Consider the following 23,789-nt stretch of genomic DNA (forward strand, 5'->3'; position numbering starts at 1 on the left):
GATAAGCAACCTGTTATTTGCTGCAGTAACTATGCAGAGTGTTTAAGGTGATGAGGGAGTAGGGCAGAAGCCCGAGACTCAGTTACATAATGAGGCTGTTCTCACATGCAGCCTAACTCACTCTAGAGAAGCCCAGCCTGGTTTAGACTGCAGGTGAGAGGCCCAATCCTGGTGGGGCAGCACCACCTAGCCTAGCTGTGTAGCCCAGCTTTTAGCCTGGGTTAAGAGCTCAAGTGCTCCCTTAACCCAGGCTGCACAGTTGTGTGTGTGCACAGCTTGCACGGATGCAGAGACTGGTGCCTAGAGTGTCTGTCTCCTGGAGGAATTCCCCAATGTGCTCCGTGTGGTGCACTGTGGCATAGCCGGAGGCTGAGGAAACGTCATCCCAGCTCTCCGGTGATTGCTCATATGGGAGCGCAGTCTGCACTCCCAGCAACATTCCTGCAGTTGTCGGCCAGTGGGGGTGGGAAGAGGTGAGTGAAGTGTAGCCATCCCCCTGCCCGCCCGGTCGTGTGAACAGCCTCAGTGTTTATCCATGGTTTGGCATAACAGGTGAATGGACCCTGTGCATGTGTATGTATCTTTTAGTCCACAGTGTTGAAGGCAATATGTGCAGATAAGAAGTTTTTGGAATATGAATAGAATAAGGAATACGTTTTTGAATAAATACTCGGTTAGGGAAGATACGGGCATGCTTTGTAGGAAGTCTGAGAACAGAGCAGACATTCTGAAAGAAAGGAGGGATGAAGAGGAAGAGGGTGGAACAGAATCAAGCTGACAATGGAAAATGAAAGAATGATAAAACACTAAGGACAGAATGAGGGTTGATGTTAGCAGCAGTAGCAGCAGAGATGAGAGAAGGTTTTGTGAGAGAATAGGAAGAGACAATGAGCAGAAATCGTGAGATGAATACACAAGTGGGCAAACATACTCATGTTGTGAGTATTACTAGTGCCGCCCTCAAATCCAGTATGGCAAGTGGTCATATGTAGAATATTATGCAGCACAATAGTCACAAAGTTATTAATGTAAACTGCTCTGAGCCACTTTAGGAAGGGCAGTATGAATGAATGAATTGAGCCTGCAAAGTTATTAAGTCTCAGTTTCCAGAGCTAGCTAGCAAGGTTCCTCATATGAATTTGACTTAGAATTTGCTGTTACTACTTATGCATAAATTATTGTTCAACATTTGACTGATCTTTGAATCTGTTTTCTTTAATGTATGCTTTCCTAGGAAAATGGAATATATACAATAGCAAAGCTAATTTTACCAAATAAACCACGGAATGTAGCAAAAGTGAATTTATTACAGGTATTCTTCTTTATTTATTTAGAAGATCTTTCAGAGAGCCACAATATTTGAAAGAAATAAGAGATGAACTATTATATATTGGTTACCTGTTTGTTTACAGGTTCAATTTAAACTGTTGGTAGTCTTCAAATCCCTAAATTGCTTGGTACCAGATGACCTAAAAAACTACCTTTGCCCTAAAATCAATTCTGAAGGCCCTGTTGTCTGTCCTTTTTCTTATGGGAGATTTGACTGCCAGGTAACAAAGAGAGGATCTTCTCAGTGGCGGCAACCCAGTTCTGAAATTCCTTCTCTAGGCTTCCTCTTTCCCTGACTTCTGATGGGTTTTGGAAAACATTTTTAATCCAACAGGCATTTAATGTATGTTTTATACTGCTTTTAAAAACCATTCTCTGTTGTTTTATTGTTGCTAATTGTGTGTAGATCGTTGTATTTCATATTGTTTTGTATTTTATAATTAAATTTTAATTTTCTGTTACATTATTTTTGTTGGTCATTTTGCACATGAAGAAAAGTGAGATAAATATTTGTTTAAATAATATGTGCATAAGTTGGTTAATTATGTAAACCTTTGATCATGTTTAGCAAAGATCATATGCATTATAACCTGGTCTGATCTTTCTAATAGTGCAAAGGAGCTTTCACCTGCTTAAATATGGTTTTAAAATTGGAGCAGAGAAATTGAACATAAGGAGTTTACACAACAAACCCAGATTGTTAATGGCAACAGTTTTTACCATTGTGCACTTAGTGCATTGTGCACTAACCCCCTGCTAACTTGGCAAAGAGGCACCTTTTACCATGGTGATTCTCTTTATTTAGCAGGGGGAGAGTAACTGGCCCTTTCCACCCCCAGCACAGTACTTCCAGTGACTGTTGCTGGTGTCTATCTTATGTTTCTTTTAGACTGTGAGCCCTTTGGGGACAGGGATCCATCTTATTTATTTATTTATTTATTATTTCTCCATGTAAACCGCCCTGAGCCATTTTTGGAAGGGCGGTCTAGAAATTGAATTATTATTATTATTATTATTATTATTATTATTATTATTATTATTAAAGCTAAGATTGATGCCAGTCTACCTTCTAATATTAAAATAGTTTTCTTCTACTACTGTAACGAGACATCAAGCTTTCAGGCCCACTCGCCTTGGCTGTAAACAATTGCTTATTTAGTATGCTACTGGCATAGACTATTTAGACAAAAGAAACTGAACGCAGTTAGTAATGTTTCTGCATGGAATTATCTTTAATATATGCATTTCCCCACTCCAGTGTTATGCCTTCAGAGCCCTGAGATTTCTTTTCAGTATGGAAAGAAACAGACATCTCTTCAAAAGGTATGCAAATGAAATATTAGGAGAGATTATATTCTAAAAACGTTAACTTGAGTCTCAGCAAGAAGCCCACAGGTTAATACTTCATATTAGGCTTAAGTCTTAGTTATATTCATTGATTTGTAGCTGGAAGAACTGAAAATGAAGTGCTGTGACAAATTATGCCATTGTTGTCTGTAGATGCCTCTGCAAAGGAACTGTTTTAGGGTCAATTCAAACAACAGCCTTAGTGTCTTCATGCCGAACTGTAATGTTTTATGTAATAGTTCTTGTTTATCCCATCTTTTGCCAAATGTCACCAAATCATCCAATAAGATTTTCTAAACAGAACAAAGCAGTGATTTCCAACTGCATGCCAGGGCATGCTAAAGTGCTGCAAAAGGGACTGAAGTGTGCCTTGAAAACCAATATCTCATATAGGATGCATCCAGCACTCTGTACCCCTTTGAGTGGGATGGACTCTGTAGCATTGATCCTTCTGTAACTCTGCCAAAGTATAGGTAGTGACATCATCCTGATAGGTGAGGCAAAATGTTATATTAATTCCTATAAATATTATCACAGAATGAATTCTTGTTCAGGGTTAATTAAGTGCATATCCTGAAAATTATTGAAATTACTGAACCCGCCCGCCCCTCCTAGAGTTGTGATTATGGCACCTTTTGATAGTATATAATGGAAGTGGGGATTAGCTAACACAGCCTGCACTATGGCTGAAAGGCCCAGAGGAGCCCATGAAGCATCACTATTGCCCAGAGAGCTCAATCCCATCCCTGAGTCTTGTGGCTGGGAAAGCAGTGCATCTGGGAAGACTATTAACTCTGCTATCCTGCATGTATAAAGAAGATGATGCACTATTGTTCTGGGAATTAATAAAAAAAATGCATATATGAAACACACCTCCAGTTTTAAACCAGAAAAAATGTGCTGTAGTATGAAAAGTTGGGGGGAAAACAGCAAAAGCATAATACAAGTACTTTAAAAAATCATATAGTTATTTAGAGATACAACATTTAATCAGATTAATTTACTCAAAACCTTTCTGACAGACTTTAAAAAGTACCCTGGTTATTTTAAATATGTGTTGTTTTAAGGCAAATCTTTCTAAAAACTGCAGATGTCACTTAAAAGGCAAGATGATAAATTCTCTGACAGAGAGAATGCCTGTTTTAAGTTGATGCCTGTTATAACACATGTGTGCTATTTAAAAACAGAGCATTCTTTTTGTTTCAGAACTATTATTCATTTGCAGATTAGTGCAAATGTAATTGATTGACTAACATTAATATGATTGATCTACTATTTCTTCTTTAATCAAGTCCCAATAATACTTCAGGTGAGGGCATCATGGTCATTCTTTTTCTGATCACCCCCATATAGAAGTGTTCTCCAATATAGGTGCTTTGGAGCAAGAACTGCTATAAAGGCAGTTTCTATCACCAGCTCCATTTGAACTCTTCTAGAGTGGAAATACAAAATTAAAGACAGAGATGTCTCTGTCTTTCTATCTATCTATCTATTATACCTTTTCCCCATCTTTCTTCCAAGAAACTCATGTATGTTATTCTGTCCCCACCTCCATTTATCCTCACAAACTTGTAAGGTAGGTTGGGTGGAGCGAGAGTGACTTACCCAAGTTCACTCAGTGAGTTTCATGGCTGAGTGAGGATTTGAACCGAGATCTCCCAAGTCTTAATCTGATATTCTAACCGCTCCACCAGACTGGCTCACAAATGTTGCATCTTCTTTCCAGATATTTTAAAGTTTATTTCCAGGACATGTTAATAAATAAACTAATAGTGATGAACTGCAGCAAGCTGTGATATTTGTATCTTCTCTCTTAGATCACCTGATCAAAATAATATCTGGCCATGTGAGAACTTGCTCCACCATTGTAGGTGGAGCTATACCTACAGATTGTAGGCAGACTGTATATCTGCTCTTTAACATTTTAGCCTGAAATAGGAGTCTTATGAAGTTCAAAGACTGACAACTTTGAAATAGCTAGTGAGCCAGTAAAATACAGTAAAACAGCTACTGTAGCTGTTCTGAATTTCTCATACTATCGACACAGCTATAACTCCTTAAAGTTACTTTTATGCTTAGAGAATATATTATAATCCAATATAACTGTGCCATTTAATTGCTCTTTGCAATAACCACAGTCTGTTTGTTTAAATGTTCATCTTTTCTTCTTCTTCTTCTTAAGGAAAGGGGATCTGACTGGCTTCCCTTTAGTTAGACATGTCTAATATTGCTAATAGTATATAGTTTTTCCTTAACACTGCTTTGCATTAAGAAAACTAGTCAAGCATGAAGAATTATTCAGTGAGGGAAATGTAAGTTCTCCCCCCACACCACCACATGGGGAACTTAATTGGTGTGAATTTTGTATAGCAGTCCACAAGTATGCAAATCTACATTTTTGTAGACTCTTCCCTACAGACTTGTTTGAGAGCTTCATTGACATTGGCCATTATGTTCGTGAGATCTGTGCATACGAAGAGCTGGTATCAAAGCTAAATTCATTACTGGTAAGTAGCAAATGTTTGTTTGCCTGTAAACACTAAAAAAAATCTGCTAAAATTATTTTTCTTAATTTGACTTCAGATGTCAAACTAAATAAAAGGGTTTGAAGGAAAACACTTGGGCTTAGTCAGGTCTCTTGGGGGAGAAAGTCACCCATGTGTGAGGCAACTAACCAGATGCAACCAATGTGATATGTGCTCTTTCTTCAGAACTTAATACACAGATGAAATTGTAAGGGGTTTTGGTTAATCTGAAAAGTTTGAGATGGGACTTCAAGGAGAGGTTATGTAGGGCCCAAGAGGCTAAGACTTTATGAGTCAGAACCATTGTTAAAATCAGAACTTTAAACAAAATATTACATCATTCAAAATAAGGCTTTTATTTTATAACTAGGAGGATGAAGTTAAGCAAATTGCTGAAAATATTGAAAACATTAATCAGAACAAAGCACCTACAAAATATATAGGCAATTACGCAATATTAGACCATCTTGGCAGTGGAGCTTTTGGGAGTGTTTACAAGGTAAACCTGCCTTTTGATATAAAATTAAGGAGATATTGTATATTCCTCTTTTCTGCTGTCGCATGTGATGTTATAAATTTGTTCATTTTCTACCGATAAAGGTGGACTGTATGTGGGCATGAATTATAATTCCTGTCAATAATTATTTTCCTGGATTTCCCTCCCCTCACCCTCCATGTCTAGTGGTTCTTGAGAAAGATGGTGTAATAGGATGGCTAAGAATGTGAATTGGAAAGTCTCCACATCAGCCATGAACTCAAGAGGTGCTCTTAGGCAAGCTGTTATCCCTCAGTTCACACACACACACACACACACACACCCCATCTGCAATATTGTAAATATTAGTGCTACATTACAGGGGAGTGATAAGGATTACTGAGATAATATATAAATATGAAGCAGAATTATTCTTTCAACAAATGTGATGGCTTTGTAAAAGTCTCAGAAGCTTCCACTTTCTGATTGCCATTACATACTTTCAGCTACCCATGTTTCTGTGTAACATTATGCTTCACTGGAACTGGGGGGTTCCAGTGCTTTCAAGCAGATTATTAGTTATTGGTAAAATAGTTTCTTAGAGCCCAAACCAATGTTGTTGGTTTTGATGAGCTAAAAGTATGTGGTTTCATTGTTTAAACCATTGTTGTTCATGTCTTTCCCCATCCACACCACAGGTTAGAAAACACAGTGGTCAAAACCTTCTAGCAATGAAAGAAATCAATTTACATAATCCAGCATTTGGAAAAGATAAAAAAGACAGAGACAGCAGCGTGAAGAATATTGTCTCTGAATTAACCATAATTAAAGAACAGGTGTGTCTAAGGTTATTATTCTAAGTGCACCAGAAATGACTTTCAGGGAAATTAGTGGGATTTCCTTTCAAATAAATATGTTCAGAATTTTGGGTGCCAGTAAAAAAGAAGCTTAATTAGACTGATTATGCTTTAAAAATATTTCCTCACTTCTAAGGATATGGATTTTAAGAATCTTAAGCATCTTATACTAAATACGTTGTAAAATGTGCTCTTGCCTCTGTTGTCTTTGTGATCTTTGAGGTGATCCATGTTCCCTCACAGGTTCTGTGCCTGTACAGTAACCCCCATGGAAGAATGCCATAGCTACATGAGGTGCTCTTTGGCTCTGCCAAATTGCTTGTGAGGTGCATCCATTATTTTTAGTGAGAGAGAGCACCTTCTCCTGAGTCCCTTCTTGGTCACCGCAGCATTCACCTCAGGAAGGCTTTATTCTGCTTATTTCTTGGTTCCTGGAAGAAAATAATTTGATACGTTTAGTCTGGCTTTGATTATTCCTCATTTCTCTTCACATTTTCTATCTTTCTATCTTTGATTGGAGATTTACTGGCTTTCAGACAATGGAATGGTTAACGTTTCTCTTTTGCATTTGGTTTTGGTGACTGTTCTAATAGACTCTAAAAAAGCTTTCAAAAAGTGTGCTACTTGTAGAGAGACACTAGCTTCCTATGACGGGCATGACGAATGCTTAATTTGCTTGGGTGAACATCACAATGTGAAGTCCTACAAGGTCTGTTTGTCTTTTTTTAAGCAAATACAAAAAAGCAGGGAACTTTATCTAAGAACTACTTTGTATGAAAGCGCACTAGTCTGCAGACTTTGATGCTGAGATTGCCACTACCATCAACTGCGGCATCATCGATATTTGATGTTCATCAAATCATGGATCGAGGTCAACACCAGCGTGCACCCCAAAGTCAGAAACTCAGGCGCTTCACTCCAAGAAAGTCTGAGGGAAGTTGACATTTAAAAAGCTTGAAACCATTAACAAAGACAATGGACGTAGGCGTCACAAAAAGGGGAAAAACCAAAGAGAAGGCTCTCCAAGCCTCTTAAGCTCAAAGCACCGCTGGACATCATCATCGACAAACCAACCATGTAGATTGACTCTTTTGGAGAAAGTTTTGATGTCGACTTCAATGCAGTCTCCACTTTCACATCTTGGTCCACCACCCAAGATAGATGTCGGAGCTTTCAGAAATCTCTGGATGTTGCAAGGTCTTCAACACTGGGATCAATGCCATTTACTCAGCAATCAATGTCGCTGATTCCCATGCTGACATGGACAGCGTCAATGGTCAAGTGTCATGGCCCAGACCTCTGAGTCAGAAGAGTCAGAGGAGGAGCAGGAAGACTTGGGTGGGAGTACAGGCTCAGAAGCACAGCAACAGGATTTGGCTGTGAGGACAGACTCTGGAGCTGAGCTGGAATGGCAGCAGACAAAGGAATCTGAACAGCTGGCAGAGATGAGGACTGAGGAGACTGATCAGGAGGAAGCTGGAATTTCACCCTTGTTAAGAAGATGTCTCAAGAGAAAGTCTCAGTGGGAGACATGCAGGTGCAAGATCTCACAGGAGAAGCAATAGAAATATTGAGTCAGGAAAGCCTGATTGGCTGCCGGTTTTCTCAAGCGCTATATTGAAATCGAATGAATAAATATATCAAGCCGACGCAGTTTCTAAGTCAGCACTGTCAGCAACATTGCCTATCGCAGACAGTGTCAGTACTTAAGAATTGTTTAACCTTTCGTGTTTCAGCCTGTCCTTGTTCTGTTCATTCCTTGTTCCGTTATTTTCAGTTATTACTCAGTTATCATAGAGGGGGTACCTAGTTTAGTTCAAGGGGCTTTATTTTTGTTTATGCTACTTTTCTTTGTGAGTCATTTTTCACTTTCGTTTGTGCAGCTAAGCTGCTTTTCTTATCTCCAGACTTTCTATTTAACTCACAGAAGTAGAACTGAAGGGATTGTAAATCCTGTCGGGTCAGCAGAGCCAACAAATTTATGACACCAAGATACAGGACATCCCAAAAAGGACAGGTACCTCCAATGCATCTCCTGTACTAATAGATTTTTCTCCAGAAATCTCTCTGATTTGATTGGACCGTGATTATGGCTTTGACATGATTAGAAGGCAACACCCTTCAAGGGACATGCACCCAATTGTACCTGACATATCCACTTCAGTAAATTTTGAATATCTGATGGGGTCCACACATACCACTCCATCTGGATGGAGATCCAATGACCTCCATAAGTATGGGTTCTGTGCCTGTGCAGGACTATCTGGGTAGGGTTCTATAGCTCCTCACTGCACCCAGAACCACCTCCCTGTTATAACTGGCAGTTGGGCACTTTCCTTCTCAGATACTTTTTGATCGCCTAAGCACTCAGTACTATGGTAGCTGTTGCGCCTCCATTTTAATTTTGAAAAAGAAACAGTTTTAAACAAACAAGTAAATGAAATGAGAACAGATAGCAAATGGACCCTAAGCCAAACAAAAAAAACTTTAAGAGGTATTCAAATTGTAGGGTGTCCATCCTGTCAACAGGATGCCTTTGCCTTTTCTGCCTTGGGGAAGAGCACAACTAGGGGTATAGCCACCATTGTGCAAATAGGTTCAAAGAACCCGGGCCGCCAATGGTAGGGGCCACTGAAACCCCCAGGGGTGTGTGGCTCGGGCTCCGGAAGAGCCCTGAATGAACTCCCTCGCCCACACCCAAGCTATTGAGAGCCCCGAGTGCTGCCTGAAACAACAGGGAAGCGCTCACTCAGAGCTCAGGTCCACGCCCCCTTTGTGTGCTGCATGCAATGGGGGCGTGGCCTCAAGCACCGAAGAGCCTGAGCAAGCGGTTCCCTGTCATTTCAGGTAGCGCTTGCAGCCTGAAAGCATCTATTCTCCCTTTCTATCCCTCTCTGGCGGGAGAGAAAGGGGAATAGATCCTTTCAGGCAGCAAACGCTGCCTGAAGGACGGGCAAGCAGTCAGTTGTGGGCAGGGAGAGGATTTCTGTTGGAGCTCAGGCACGCCCCATGTACGTGATGTCATGCACATGGAACGTTGTCAGAGGGGCCGCCAGGCGGAGCCGGCCCAGGCCACTGCTCGGCTGGCTCCGTGCCTGAGCACAACATGAACAAGTGTAAAGTTTGTGCCTCTTTCTCCAGATAAACTCTGAAATACAGTGCTTTGAGGCTGAGAGCAGTGTTGTCTGAAGACACCCTCAGACCAGGGACTCCTATGCCCCACTCACTCGCGCTTCATCGCCATTGGGATCGGCAACGACGTCAAGGGCTGCATCTCCTTCACAGTTGAAACCCTCGATGTTGGAGGCTCCAGCATTGTCAAAATGTGGGTCAATTCAAGGAGCCAGAGCCTCCAGCTCAGGAGAGAGGGGAGCGGAAGCAGTGTTACAAGAAGGGCAAAGCAAAGAGGGATCAAAGCACTAAGCCTCCCTCTAAAAAACACAGGGATAAGAGTGCCCACGCTTCTGTGCCTACCCCAATAGGGCTCCTCGACACCGTCACCAACCGGGCTGCAGCGTAATATACAGGCAACTCCACCACTGGCGGAGTGATCCCTTCTTCTGGCTAAAGAAATAGTACCAGCTGTTGCTAGGAGACAGCAGTAGCTAGCTATGTCTGTAGTAACCATACAAAGCATTCCATCTGCTCAATATCAGGTAGCATCCATTTCTCCTGCACCAACTCCACAGCAATCCCCACCCCCCACCCCCTGATAGCAGGCATTTTCTGCAGCCCAATCTCCAATAGATTTCCAGGAAGTGCCTAAAGTGCCTACTCAAAAAGGGATGGAGGCTAGTGTGGACCTTAATTCTGAACATACTTTGTTAACACTGCTAGAGTCTAATGACAGCACCCCCTCTCCATCCACTTTCTATGGCTTCTTGAGCCATGGTTTAGATGCTGATGTCACCTTGGGGGATGAGCCACTTGTGCCAAAAACTCTCCACAAAGTACTGGCTATTACCTTTAAAGCCCTGAATGGCTTAGGTCCGAGTTATCTTAGAGATTGCCTTCTTCTGCATGATCCGTCATGCAGGAGGTCTGTCTCCAGTTACCACCACTTCATCTGGTGACGACTCACTAGCAGGCCTTCTCTGTAGCTGCTCCTGGACTATGGAATGCACTCCTGACAGAAATCCATAATTTGAGTTCATTACTGTCTTTCAGGAGAGCCCTTAAAACCTATCTGTTTGGCCTGGCCTTCCAGGGTTTTTAAACTGTTGTAAACTGTTTTAAATGTTTGCCCTGGTTTTCCAGGGTTTTTAGCTGTTTGAATATTTCATTGGTTTTATTCTGTTTTTATAGTTTTTAATTGTTAATTGGTTTTATTCTGTTGTAAACTGCCCTGAGCCATTTTGGAAGTGCGGCCAATCAATCAATCAATCAAACAAACAAACAAACAAATATGTCCCCAGTGAGACTGATACAACCATCTAGTTCTTTAGACCATCCATCTACATCTCATTTCCTTATGCAGAGGCTTCTAGCACAGGAGAGTGTAGATTACAAGGACCATAGATTAATGCCCCATGGTGACACTAGATGTCTTCAGGCGGTGGAATCATCTGGCTTTAGGTGTGATTACCAGGAGTATAAATTATGGGAGACAAGGAAAAGTGCTTATGAAAATATGATGCCCACAGCAACGCAGGTGACACCATTGTGCACAGTCTATTCATCCACTGCAACTCAGACCTCTATGGAGGTTCAACCTTCTAGGCCTGCAGTGGGTACTCAAACCATGAGTGTGATAGCAACTCCTAGAAGGCCAGCAGTCAGTATACAGAACATACTGTTAAAAAACACTCCTGTAGGTACACTTAATGTTGGAACCAAAGCAGCATATCATCAGACTTTAAAAAATCAAATGTCTACCCATGCTGCTAAATCTGCAAAACCAAAGGTTTCTGCACCTGCAGAACCAGTGAATTACTCAGATGATCCAGATCCAGATTCAGATTCTGCATGTACAGATTCCCATGAGTCAGAGAGAGCCTCATATAGATCCCACTCCTGGAGTCCCTACGGCTCCAACTAATATACCTTCAGAGGAACTCTGTTCTTATCATAGGCAAATTGAGGAGATGGCATCAGTCTTGGGTCTTGATCTGGAAAAAAAAAATACAGACTTACAGGATCCAGTTTATGATTGTATGAAGTCAGCAGCTGCTTCTCAGCCTGTGTTTCTTCCAATGTTGCCAGTCATCTCAAAGGCAGCACAGTCAGCCTGGGCTGTACTCCATACCACAACTCCTACATCGAAGCATCTAGAGACCCTTTTATAGGATTCCGGAGGATGAGAATGAGTACTTGATGAAGCATCCAGTGCCTAACTTACTGGTTATTGATTGTACATCTTCATCAAAATCAGGCCACAGACATACTACGCCTGCAGATAAGGAGGGATGAAAGCTAGATGTCTTGGGAAGGAAAAAGTATTCAACCGCATGTCTAGATATTATACAGCTTGTATGGCCAAATATACCCATTTACAGTGGGATTCACTTTATCAGGAGCAAACAAGTTTGCCTCTAGAGGTTTTCCAAAAGCAACACTTGCGAAAACTGCTACTCTAATACGTCATCAGCTTAGTAATGCTAAGCATCTACCTGAAATGGAGTCAAGAATGCTGGCTACAGCCATAACACTATGAAGACACGCCTGGCTGTGATCAACAGCTCTTCAACACAACATGAGAGAAAAAATAGAGTGCCTGACTTTTGATGGCAAGGGCCTGTTCCGTGAAAACATGGACTGAACAATGGGGAAAGTTTTTAAAAAAAATTCAAAATATACAACCAAGACTTTCACATCTACAACATCTTTGACTGCGAATACCAAATACCGTTCTTACAATCATCAGCAGAGTTCATACCAGCCTCCTGACAGACGTATTTACTGGAGACCCTTTCAAAAATTTCAAAGAAAGCCATACAACACCAAATCTAAAAACCTACAAGGTTCTCTCAACAAGTCAGTGGACCAGGCCAAACAACATCTTTGATCTGTACAACCGTACATCAATACCATTCAACCCACCTTACCCATCAAGCTGACAAACCATACCTTTACATGGTGAAACATAACATTGGATCACTGGGTATTGAGAATGGGATATGCTTTAGAGTTCAAGACAGTGCCGCGTTTTATGGGCATAAAATATTCTCTGGTGACACCTGCATTGTGGGAAGAGGTGAAGACTGTTGGGAAAGGGGGCTATCTCTCCAGTGCGATGTGCTGACCAGAACAGAGGCTTCTATTCTCGATACTTTCAAATTCTGAAAAGAGATGGGGGTATTCGTCCAATCATGGACTTGCGGGGATGGAACCGGTTTATTGATGTGAGAAAATTCTGGATGATAGTGTTGCAGCATATCCTTCCTTCACTACATGGAGAGAAATGTGTTGCAATGCTGGATTTAAAGGATGAGTATTTTCACATCAGTATACAGGTGAGTCACAGAAAGTTCCTGCACTTCATGGTGGGCATGAATGTGTACCAATACAACATACTTCAATTTGGGTTGTCCACAGTGTCTTGTATATTCACCAGGTCATTGGCTGTGATAGTGGTGCACCTGAGAATACAAGGTATAACTGTGTATCTGTACCTGGATGACTGGCTCCTTGCAGCAAAGACCAGTGGTGAGTTAGATTTGCAGATCTCGACATTGCTGCACCTGCTGGAGGAGCTCAGGCTCCAGGTAAATTGGAAAAAGCCACACATTACCCATGTGAAAAGGATAGAATACATAGGGGCAGTGTTGGACACAAAAGAACAGAGAGTGTTTCTCCCAAGGGAACATTTTTGCAGAATAGGGACTTAGTGATGCAGTTTCAGCAGGTATCAACTCAGCGGGCACACACTGTGCAAAGGCTGTTGGAGCTGATGGCATTGTGTACAATGACTGTGAGGTATGCCAAACTGCAACTCTGTTACCTGGCAACGTTTCACCTGAATATAGGCAATCTACTCATGCATCTTACGGTGTCCGGGGATGTACTGGCAATCTTGAAGTGGTGGACTGCGGATATGAATTTGCAACAAGGCATACTGTTCAGAGTTCCACAGCCTACAGCTTGGCTAACTACCAATGCATTTCTCCTAGGTTGTGGGTGGGTGGTGCATTCGAAGGTTTATCAGACTCGGGGAGTGTGGGCTCCAAGGCAGCAGAGTCTACATATCAATTTCTGGCTGTATTTTTAGGGCTCAAGTCATTCAAGCCTCAACTAAGCGGCTGTGTTCAGGTGCAGCTGGACAACATGGTGGCAATAGCTTACATAGACAAGGAGGGACCTTGTCCCACTCACTGTGCCAGGCGATACATATATATCATTCAGGCGATACATATAAGGGAAGTAAGCAACACCCTGGCAGATACATTGAGCAGGACTTGGGTGTTGAGATAACACAAGTGGTCCATGAATTGGGAATATCTCTTGCCAATATTCAGGGCTTGGGGTGCTCCCGAGATAGACCTATTTGCTGCCAGGGAGAAGATAAAGTTGTCTCCGTTTGGATCCGGAGATCTGCCCAAAAATTGTATTAGAATTCCATCTGAACAAGAATATTATTCTTCCAACCTTTTTTGGGAATTCAGAAATGAGGCTGGAATGGACGTTGCACATGCTAGATGTACAGAGGGCATTGCTCTTTTACATTAAAAGAACTCAGGCATTCCATAGAACAAGATGCCTTTTTGTATCCTACAAGGGCAAGGCAAAAAGGTGTCTTATCTTCAGACAATTTATGTCACACTGGTTAGTTGAGTTGATTTACCTAGCATATAAGTAGACGAAGCTGGATCCACCAAAATTGATAAGGGCTCATTTGACTAGGGCTTATGCAAATTCAGCTTCCCATCTGTCTAGCATAAAAATGTAAAGATATTTGTATGGCTGCAACTTGGTCATCAGAGCAAATTTGTGAAACACTATGCTTTGGATCTCTGCTATTTTGCAGAGGGTAATTTTGGAAGAAGTGTTCCGAAGAAGGTGTTGCTGTAGTTTACTGCACCCTCCACTATTCTGGGTAGCTCGCAAAACACCCATACTTGTGGAAGTCATCAGATCTCCATCCAGATAAACAGGTTGTTCACCTATAACATGATCTGGAGGAGATGCAATGACATTCAGAAGACCCTCCCAGCCTCCCCACAGGGGAAAGCCTGGAACACATTCTCCATGGTGAGTTTGTTAAACATTGCCTTTAGTGTGTTGCAAAATAATTTTTAAACTATCACCCGTATATATATAAATAAATAAGTATAGAAGTTACAAAAAATAAAGGTGAATTCAACTTACCTTGTGAATTGCACTGGCTGGTGTTTTCTGGGATCTTATGGTTGCAGTGATGGTTTCAGTGCGCAGCTAGGCAAAAAGAATGAACTGAGAAGGAAAGCGCCCAACCGCCAGTTGTAATGGAACTCCTGCACAAGCATGGAGGCAGTTCTGGGTGGAGAGAGGAGCTATAGAACTCTACCCAAATAGTCCTGCACAGGCACAGAACCCATACTTATGGCTGTTAACGGATCTCTTCCAGATCATCTGTTACAGGTGAAGCAACCTATTTATCAGCTCAGCTTTTAAAGGATTCTCTATGCATGGACTGGATGATGATTCAGAAACTGTTTCAGTCCCTAAGTCCCTCAGCTTCCCTGTGAAGGTAACTCCTCAATGTTCTCCCTCCTACCCCTGGAGGGAAAGGCACCACTATTCTGCTCCACATTACTCATCCATGTCATGCCCTGTGAACTGTTGAAGCTCTCCAGGAGCTTTAGACCTGGGCTACATAAGAGATCTCAGACATTACAGGGACCCTTATTATAGGGTCCCTGTCAACCAGAACATGTGGCTGACTCTTCCGCCCCCTGTGGTACAGTCCCTACGGTGGTGGACCAGAATTGACTCTCTCTGTGTACCCTTTGAACTTCTAACCCCATTGATAATTATGACAATGGATGCCTCCATGAAAGGATGGGGAGGCCACTGCATGGGATTTCATGCTCAAGGGAAATAGACATTGCAACAGCAATCTCTGCACATAAACATTCTGGAATTACTGGCTGTGTTACACACCCTGTAATCCTTCCTGCCTCTAATAAAAAATTGAATAGTGCAGGTTCTAATGGACAATACAGCAGCAATTGCATATCTCAATCAGCAGGGAGGAACAGTATCTCAATCTCTCTGCAATCTGGCATTACAGTTGTGGAAGAGGAGCAAATGGAGGAGAGCTGGTCTTGTGGTAGCTTGATGTGTGAGCACTGTAAGATATTCCCCTCAGGGGATGAAGCTGCTCTGGGAAGAGCAGAAGGTTTCAAGTTCCCTCCCTGGCTTCTCCATGATAGGGCTGAGATAAATTCCTGCCTGCAACCTTGGAGAAGCCACTGCCAGTCTGTGAAGACAATACTGAGCTAGATAGACCAATGGTCTGACTCAGTATATGGCAGTTTCCTATGTTCCTAAATACCAGGGCATCTAATAGCCCTGCACATCAAAGGACTGGACAACACCTTGGTGAACACTCTCAGCACAGAAATAAATTTCTCCCAACAGTGGGAGATAAATCTAAGGATCCTCCACAACATCTTTCAAAACTGGGGAACCCCACTATTAAAACTGTTCGCAACACACGACAACAAAAAATGTAAGCAGTACTGTTCCAGGCCAGGCCATGGGAAGGACTCAATGGGAGATGCCTTCCAGATGCTGTGGTTAATGGCCCTCTACTACCTATTTCCTCCCTTCCCCCTGCACACCAGAATTATGAGCAAGATCTTGCAAGAGATAACATATTGTTTCTACTCACCCCATGGTGGCCCAGACAGCCGTGGTTTCCCATCCTGCTCCGTCTGCCACAGGGACATTTTGGTCTTCCACACCAAATCAAAATCTCTCCGCCAAATTCCACACTGCCAAAATCTCCTCTTGCATTACCAGGCCTCATCCTTCACCACAACCTCCAGGTGTTGAACCTAACTGCATGGAGGCTCAACTTTTAGACATCCTCCTAAATCAGAGGAAAGAATCCACAAAGGGAAACTATAGGTGTATATGGAAAAGTTCACAAACTATGCTTCTACTAAAGGTTTTTATCCTTATAAGGCTTCCATACATCATATTCTTTTATACTTAACGAATCTAAAGAATTCAGGACTCTCCAGTGCCTCCATAACAGTTCATATGGCCACACTCTCTGCAAGATATCCTGGGTGGGATGCACAGAGTGTGTTTTCCCACCGGGATTCAGAAAGATTCCTAAAGGGGATCAATAACCTTTTTCCACCAGTCAAAGAGCTATTGAACCTTGGAGTCTTTTGCTAGTCCTATCCACACTTATGGAGGTTCCATTCGAACCACTTCCCTTAAATTTCTAACTTTAAGGACTGTGTTCTTGGTTTTCATTACATTGGCATGAAGAGTCAGTGAACTAACAGAACTGACTCACCTTACACAAAGTTCTTTCTGGACAAGTTCGTTCTAAGAACAGACCCATCTTTCTGACCCAGTGTAATCTCTGAATTCTATTAGTCTATTAGACTTAGTCTTGCCTTCCTTCTTTATGAACCCTTCTATTCCTTTGGAGGAATCTATGCACTCTCTGGACGTTCTGTATTGTTGTTATAGCACTAAAAATAACTGCTTCATTATTTAGACAAAATTAAGACATTTAGGAAGTCCAATAACCTGTTTATCTCCTAACTCCAGACAGAGACTTTTGCACTGGCTCGTAGAGTTGATCTTTGTTTCTTACAATAAACAAGGTGTCAAGCCTCTTCCCAGAGTCAAGGTGCACTCAGCTAGAGCTATGGCCACAAATAGCCCACATGTCTGGAATAAGCATGACAGACATTTGCAAAGCAGCTGTGTGGTCATCAGATCTTCCCTTTGTAAAGCATTATGCTGTGGAAATTTTTTCAGCGGTGGAAACCAACTTTGGTTGGGCACTTCTAAAAAAGATGCTCTAACTTTATCTTAGTGCCCACCACCATTCATTGAGCTCGCTAATCACCCAATTTGTGAGGGAACGTGGATTACCTCAAAGTTAAACAGGTTGCTTACCTGTAACAGGTGATCTTTCTGGTGATCCATGTTCACTCACAATGCCTGCCCAGTCTTCCCTGCTCCTAGGATACTTCCAAAGTAATAATAGCTTAGCTCACTTCATTCATCCACGTTATTGGCTCTTCTCAGTGGCCGATCAGGAATTGTGGAGAAGGTGCTCTCCCACTGAAAATAATGGATACACCTCGCACATGATTCAGCAGAGCTGAAGAGCGCCTCATGGAGCTATGGAATTCTGCAGGGGTTACTGCACAGGTGCAGAACCCAATCTGTGAGTGAACGTGGATCACAAAGATCACTTGTTACAGGTAAGCAACCTGTTTTACATCATGTTAAAATACTATTGATGGCAACATTTCCGTGAAGGTTATCCACATTAGTTGAACTGGATAACCAGTAGTAGTTTAGCAACTATGGGCCTATCCAGAGAAAGTTGGAATCGATTGCACTTACATGCATTGCTTAAATACCAATAATTTCAATGGCTTTTAAATATGTCTACATTTCAGATCTTATGATGTCTTGTAGATGTGAGACTCCTGTTTGCATATGGAGTTCCATTGTCTGCAAAGACTTCCCTAATCATTTCTGTGGAGGGAATGACCACATAAATGGAAAGGATCTCTGCATAGAGATGCAAACTTCATTGAAAAGGGTAGAGGAGTCCACACAGGATTCAGTGAAAAAAAATTAAAATGCCACCTGTGAGCACATACAAAACTGGACATTTCCTGACCTCAGTGGCGAGCACAGTAACCTTAATTCTACATTGAAACTTGAGGAGCCAAGATATAACAGACAGATTTTAAATATACAGAAATATCTGTTTTAGTATAATATTTTCTGAAGTTTGAAACTCAGATCAGAAAAAGGTACTCTGGCCTACAAATAACTTGCCTCTAACTTTTAATGTAGGTGTTTGAAATAAAACTGTTTCAGTGTATTTATAAATTAAGGGTGGGTTACTTGTCTCTAAGGGAAGAATCATAGCCTAAAGGGACTAGTGGTGTGCACGAACCGGTCCAGAGGCCATGTTAGAGGCCTCCAAACTGGTTCGGAACCTGGCCGGTCCAACACTAGGGTGTGTGTGTGTCTAGCTTTAAGGGCGGGGGTAGTACTTACCCTTCCCACTGCTCTTCCCCCTCCGACGCTGCTGTTAAAAGTGAAGTTTTGGTTCCGTGCACACCACTAAAAGGGACCACAGAAGAACTTTTTAAAGTTTGAATGTGCATGCTATAGCTTTATGGAAAATACTTTAAATTGCAGCATTTGAAAAGCAAGTAACATACCAGGATAGAAATAGGATTTCAGTTACTTCTCATGTTCTCCAAGTTCTTATTTGCCATAAAACAGGAGACACAGATCTGTTGCAGTTTAATCCCTTTTGCAGTACATTGACTTCGCTTTCGCTCCACAAGTGAGTATTCATTCTTGTTAGTTGAGGGAGAAGGAAATGCCTAGTTAAATCTGAGTTATGTCTGTGATCCTGGAGTGCCTTGAAGAACATGGAAGTGGCATGACCATAATATCTTATCCGCACATACATTTATTTTAAACTTTGCAGATTTTAGGTCTATGTTGTTAGGATTGCTTTGCACTGAGGAATTTCATATCAGTGTATGTAAAATATATAATATACATTATTGCACATCCTTTAAAGTCTCTCTCTTGCTATCCGCCCCCACACCCAATCCAGAACTTTGAGGTGGCCTAAATTAGAAAAGTATTGTTAAAGAAATGAGCAGTGAGAAATAGGTCAATAGACACTACAGAGCAGGCAATGCTATGGTGGTCTAGTCTTACTGGTTCCTGATACAATCCTTGTCTTATCTAGTGATGCCACAATGCCAAAAGTCATGATGTTGTGCTGGTGCTCCTAGAATTCATTGCTAATCCTAGAATGTACTTGCCGCAGCTCCACTTAAATGAACATATAAGAAGGAGATGCTAACTGTTTCCATTATTTTGTTGTAGCTATATCATCCTAATGTCGTAAGATATTACAGAACCTTCTTAGAAAGTAAGTATAAACTTGGAGAAATATATTCTGACATGAGTGCATTACTATAATAAGATATTTTAAATAGAGAACTAAAAAAGAGGATAATATTGGTCAGAGGTTTGTGCTTCAGCTAGGTTAGGGCATTTTCTCTGGGAGACCTAAGGTGATTTAATTGGGTTTTAGCGCTTTAGTCATTATTTAGAGGTAGAGGAGGAAAGAATATCTGCATTGGAGACTGGAAGTGTAGGCCGGATTTGAGTGTTTTGCTTATCACTTCTAGGCCAATGACTGAAAATGACAGATTTTATCTTTCTAAAGTCTGCAGTCTTTAGAGATTGTTGGTAATTTTGGCCTAGGTCGATAGGCTGCAAATTAATAATTGTAAGGATGGAGATATCTAGGAAATGCTGCCTTTCCCCCCTTACATTGAAAACTTCAGATAGATTTCAGATTTTGTTGATGTTTCTGTAGTATTCTACTGCCTCTAGGCTTACTTTGAACATAATGGCCTCTAGGATTCAGTGTCAGGTTGATTGTCTTAGGTGACCAATATAAATGTTGAACTTGGGTCAGAATCCTTTTGGCTTATTTAACTACCATGATTCGGTGCAGATGATGACTAACCCAATATATGGCTCTGTGAACATATATTTTTCAATAGCCTAGAAAGAGGTGCTCTAATTTTAGAAGACACTATAATGGTTAATAATTTTCTTCTGAAGCCATAGATCTCTGTTCTGTTCTGTTACTTTCATGATAATGGTATATCGGTTAGGCTGGTTTGCCTGTATAAATCATTCACCAGAGTGTATTTCAAAACTATTGAGAGGTATATAGGGATGATATTCTCTGACCAGCCACTTTACACAGAAGTGGGATATTATTTTGCTACTAGTATTTCATTTTGTCGCATTTTAGATGACAGGCTGTACATAGTCATGGAGCTCATAGAAGGAGCACCACTGGGAGAGCATTTTCATTCTTTGAAGGAAAAGCAACAGCAGTTTACAGAAGACAGAATATGGAATATATTCATTCAAGTAAGGACATACATTTATCTTAACTACTTTCCTGTGTATAGTTTCTGATTTGAGATAGTAGTCCAATGATGTTTATTATGTCCAAGATGGGATCAGAAGTATATGTTACCGATCCTGAAATATTTTACTAAGAACCTTTCTAGATTATTCCTTTTAGTACAAAAGATATATAAATGTTACATTTCCCCACTATTTTGTATTTCTGTTGTAGGAATGTTGCATCTTCCTACCACATTAGCCACAATATTTTGTTGCTGAGAAATCTCTACAGATCTTTGTCATGATCCATTGTGCATTCACATATATGGGTAATGCTTCTGCACAGTACCCATATATGTGACTGCACATGGATAACGTAAAGATCTGGATCATGATCCATTACATTCATAATGAATGTGTTCTGCAGCTGCGCAGGGACTTCGCCAATAGATTGACTAGCTCCTCGTGACGCCTCCAAATGCCATGCACATGCTCCATGCTTCCATTATTTTCAGCTGTTGGGGCATGCCTTGTTCAGTTTCTTTTAGACCACCTATGCGTCTACACCTCATATTGTTAGCTCCTCAGTGATTTATAGAGCTAGTTTGGATAAACATGGTGATTGACTTCAGAAAGGATACGGATAAAGTGTACAAGATTTTGGACTGGTTACGGATAACGAAATTGCTAAACGATTCAAACAAAAGAAAAAAAGTGCATTTCCCCTGGACTTGTCTGGTGGATGCAAAACTTGAAATTGCTGGCTAAAGACCAAGGGACAGGATTTTTACAATGGCATCTAAACCTGTCACAAAGACAACTTTCAAATGCTGCACAGAATGCCGGGCAAAGCTACCGACAACGGATAGCCATGACATGTGCTTACTTTCTTGGAGGAGCAGGATAAACCAACAACTTGTAAGATGTGCTGCTCATTCTTGAAACAAACTCTTAAAAATCAAGCACTGTGTCTGCGAGCGGCTTTATACAATGAGGCATTTTGACCACCGATGCCGAAACCAATGTACCCGTCGACATCGAGGTCGGTATTGAGCACGGGATAGTGCCTGGATACGATACGATACGATACGATAAATATTTATTGTCATTGTCCTGTACAGAACAACGAGATTGAAAGAATCTACAGCAACCTCTACAGGACCTAACAAGAAATAACTAAATATATCCCAATATACCCCCCCCCATATACCCATTGCTCTAAAAAACTCTAAAAAACTAAAACAAAAACCCCATCAGAAACTGTATTTTGCTGCGTTCAGAGCTAACACCGCTTTTGGATAGAAACTATTTCTCAAGAGGCTGGTCCTGGCTTTTATGACCCTGTACCTCCTTCTCGAAGGTAGAAGCTGAAAGAGATCATTTCCAGGGTGCATGGGATCCTGCACTATCTCTACCGCTTTGTTAAAACTCCTGGTGGCATAAATTTGGTCTAAAGTGGGAAGAGTACACCCAATTATTCTCTCCGCAGTCTTAACAATCTTGGACAGCAATGCTCTTTCCCTGACTGTGCAACTCCCAAACCACACACAGATTCCATAGGTTAACACACTCTCTATGGTACAGCGGTAGAACATCAGCAGTAGATTATTTGAAAGACTATTCTTCCTGAGAGCCCTCAAGAAGTATAATCTCCGCTGTGCTCTCTTCACCAAATCTTTGGAGTTTGCTCCCCATGTCAGATCATCTCTCAACTCCATTCCCAGAAATACGACTCCTTTTGTGGACCTAAAGCCACCAAGGAGTAGGAGTTCAGTTGTCCAGAAGTGGTAGAAAAGAAACACCACTGATGCAAGAAGCATAGACATCTTTCTTCCACTGATGAGGAGGTGGTGGACTCCCCTCCTAAGAAAAGAACAGCAAAAAGAGACTCTAGAGGCAGTACACCCTCCCTGACAGGTAGCAGACTATATGGACTTTGACGAAGGGGCGACTGGAGAAGAAGAGATCGCTTTAGACCCCCCAAACAATGACTTCATTTGCGATATTAGAATCCACAGGCAGCACTCCACCTGGTTTGACTTTTCAAGGATTCACGAGCAGAGGACTCAATATCAAACATGATAGTGATGAAGTAGCACTCTTGGTACTGAAAACACCATCAGTGTCACCTATAAGAGTTCAGCCTTCAGTAATGAACCCGATTTGGCTAATGCCTACAACTACAAATCCAATAAGACTAATGTTTCCGTTGAGATAGTTGATTAATCGAATGGGTGTGACCAGACCTTTGTCTCTTTTTGCGCAACCAGGTGCAGGCTATAGGGGTGTGTACGGAGCTGTCTGGCCTGGTTTGGTTCGAGCCCAGAATGGCCTCGAACGGAACTGGGCTGGTTCGGTCTGGCCCCCATCGAACCCTCCTCCTCCGGTCTGGTCCAGCAGGTCCGCGAACTTGAAAAAAAACTAAATTAAAAGTAACTACCTGTAGCCCCTTAGGGGGCTTGCTGTAGCTGGGGGGTCTGTGAGGGTTCCCTATCCCCCCGCTGGCCTCCCTCGTCACTGCTACAGCCGGGTAAATGTAGTCTTTTTGGCCCTTTCGGGCCTCCGTGAGGCAAGCGGCGGCCATTTTGGCCACCACCGTGCATGCGTAAATGCCCAGGCAGAGGGAATTTGTGCATGTGTGGCGGCAGCCAAAAATAGCCGCTGCTCACCTTTACAGAGGCCCGAAAGGGCCAAAAAGACTACATTTACCCGGCTGTGGCGGTGATGAGGGAGGCCGGCAGGGGGAGATGGAACCCTTGGGGACCCCCCTCCCGCGACTACATCAAGCTCCCCAAAGGTGATACATATAGTTACTTTTAATTTAGTTTTTTTTCAAGTTTGCGGACCTGATGGACTGGACCGGGGGGGGGGGTTCGGTTTGATCACGAACCCCCGGACCAGACCACCGGACTGGTTCTGCACATCCCTAACAGGCTATGCCCCCTGGAAGTTATCATTGCAGTATACATCTGCACAGGGCTTAACTTCCACCAGTGTATTTGGTCAAATTATGCATAGTTGTGGCTTCAGACACACCCTGACTGTGGTATACCCTGCAGATTATGCAGAATACCAGAATTGGAAAGTGCATCAAGAGGCTTTATAAAATGTGCAGCAGGCGGCATTGCATGCAACACCTGCACCACCTAAAGAGCCTGAAAGGGTACT

The 23,789-nt window shown here is 41.9% G+C and overlaps 1 protein-coding gene across 1 annotated transcript in view; it reads left to right on the plus strand.

The window, feature by feature from the left end:
• The window catches only part of NEK10 (NIMA related kinase 10), a 192,594-nt gene that overhangs the window by 56,482 nt on the left and 112,323 nt on the right, over positions 1-23,789 (plus strand). The window contains exons 15-21 of the mRNA XM_053263336.1: positions 1,235-1,312; positions 2,588-2,652; positions 5,081-5,183; positions 5,572-5,700; positions 6,375-6,512; positions 19,575-19,620; positions 20,521-20,642. Of these exons, the coding sequence (XP_053119311.1) occupies positions 1,235-1,312; positions 2,588-2,652; positions 5,081-5,183; positions 5,572-5,700; positions 6,375-6,512; positions 19,575-19,620; positions 20,521-20,642 (681 nt within the window). The remainder of the gene's footprint in view (positions 1-1,234; positions 1,313-2,587; positions 2,653-5,080; positions 5,184-5,571; positions 5,701-6,374; positions 6,513-19,574; positions 19,621-20,520; positions 20,643-23,789) is intronic.

This window comes from Hemicordylus capensis, chromosome 6 (genome assembly GCF_027244095.1).
Source record: "Hemicordylus capensis ecotype Gifberg chromosome 6, rHemCap1.1.pri, whole genome shotgun sequence".
In the NCBI taxonomy this organism is placed as follows: domain Eukaryota; kingdom Metazoa; phylum Chordata; class Lepidosauria; order Squamata; family Cordylidae; genus Hemicordylus; species Hemicordylus capensis.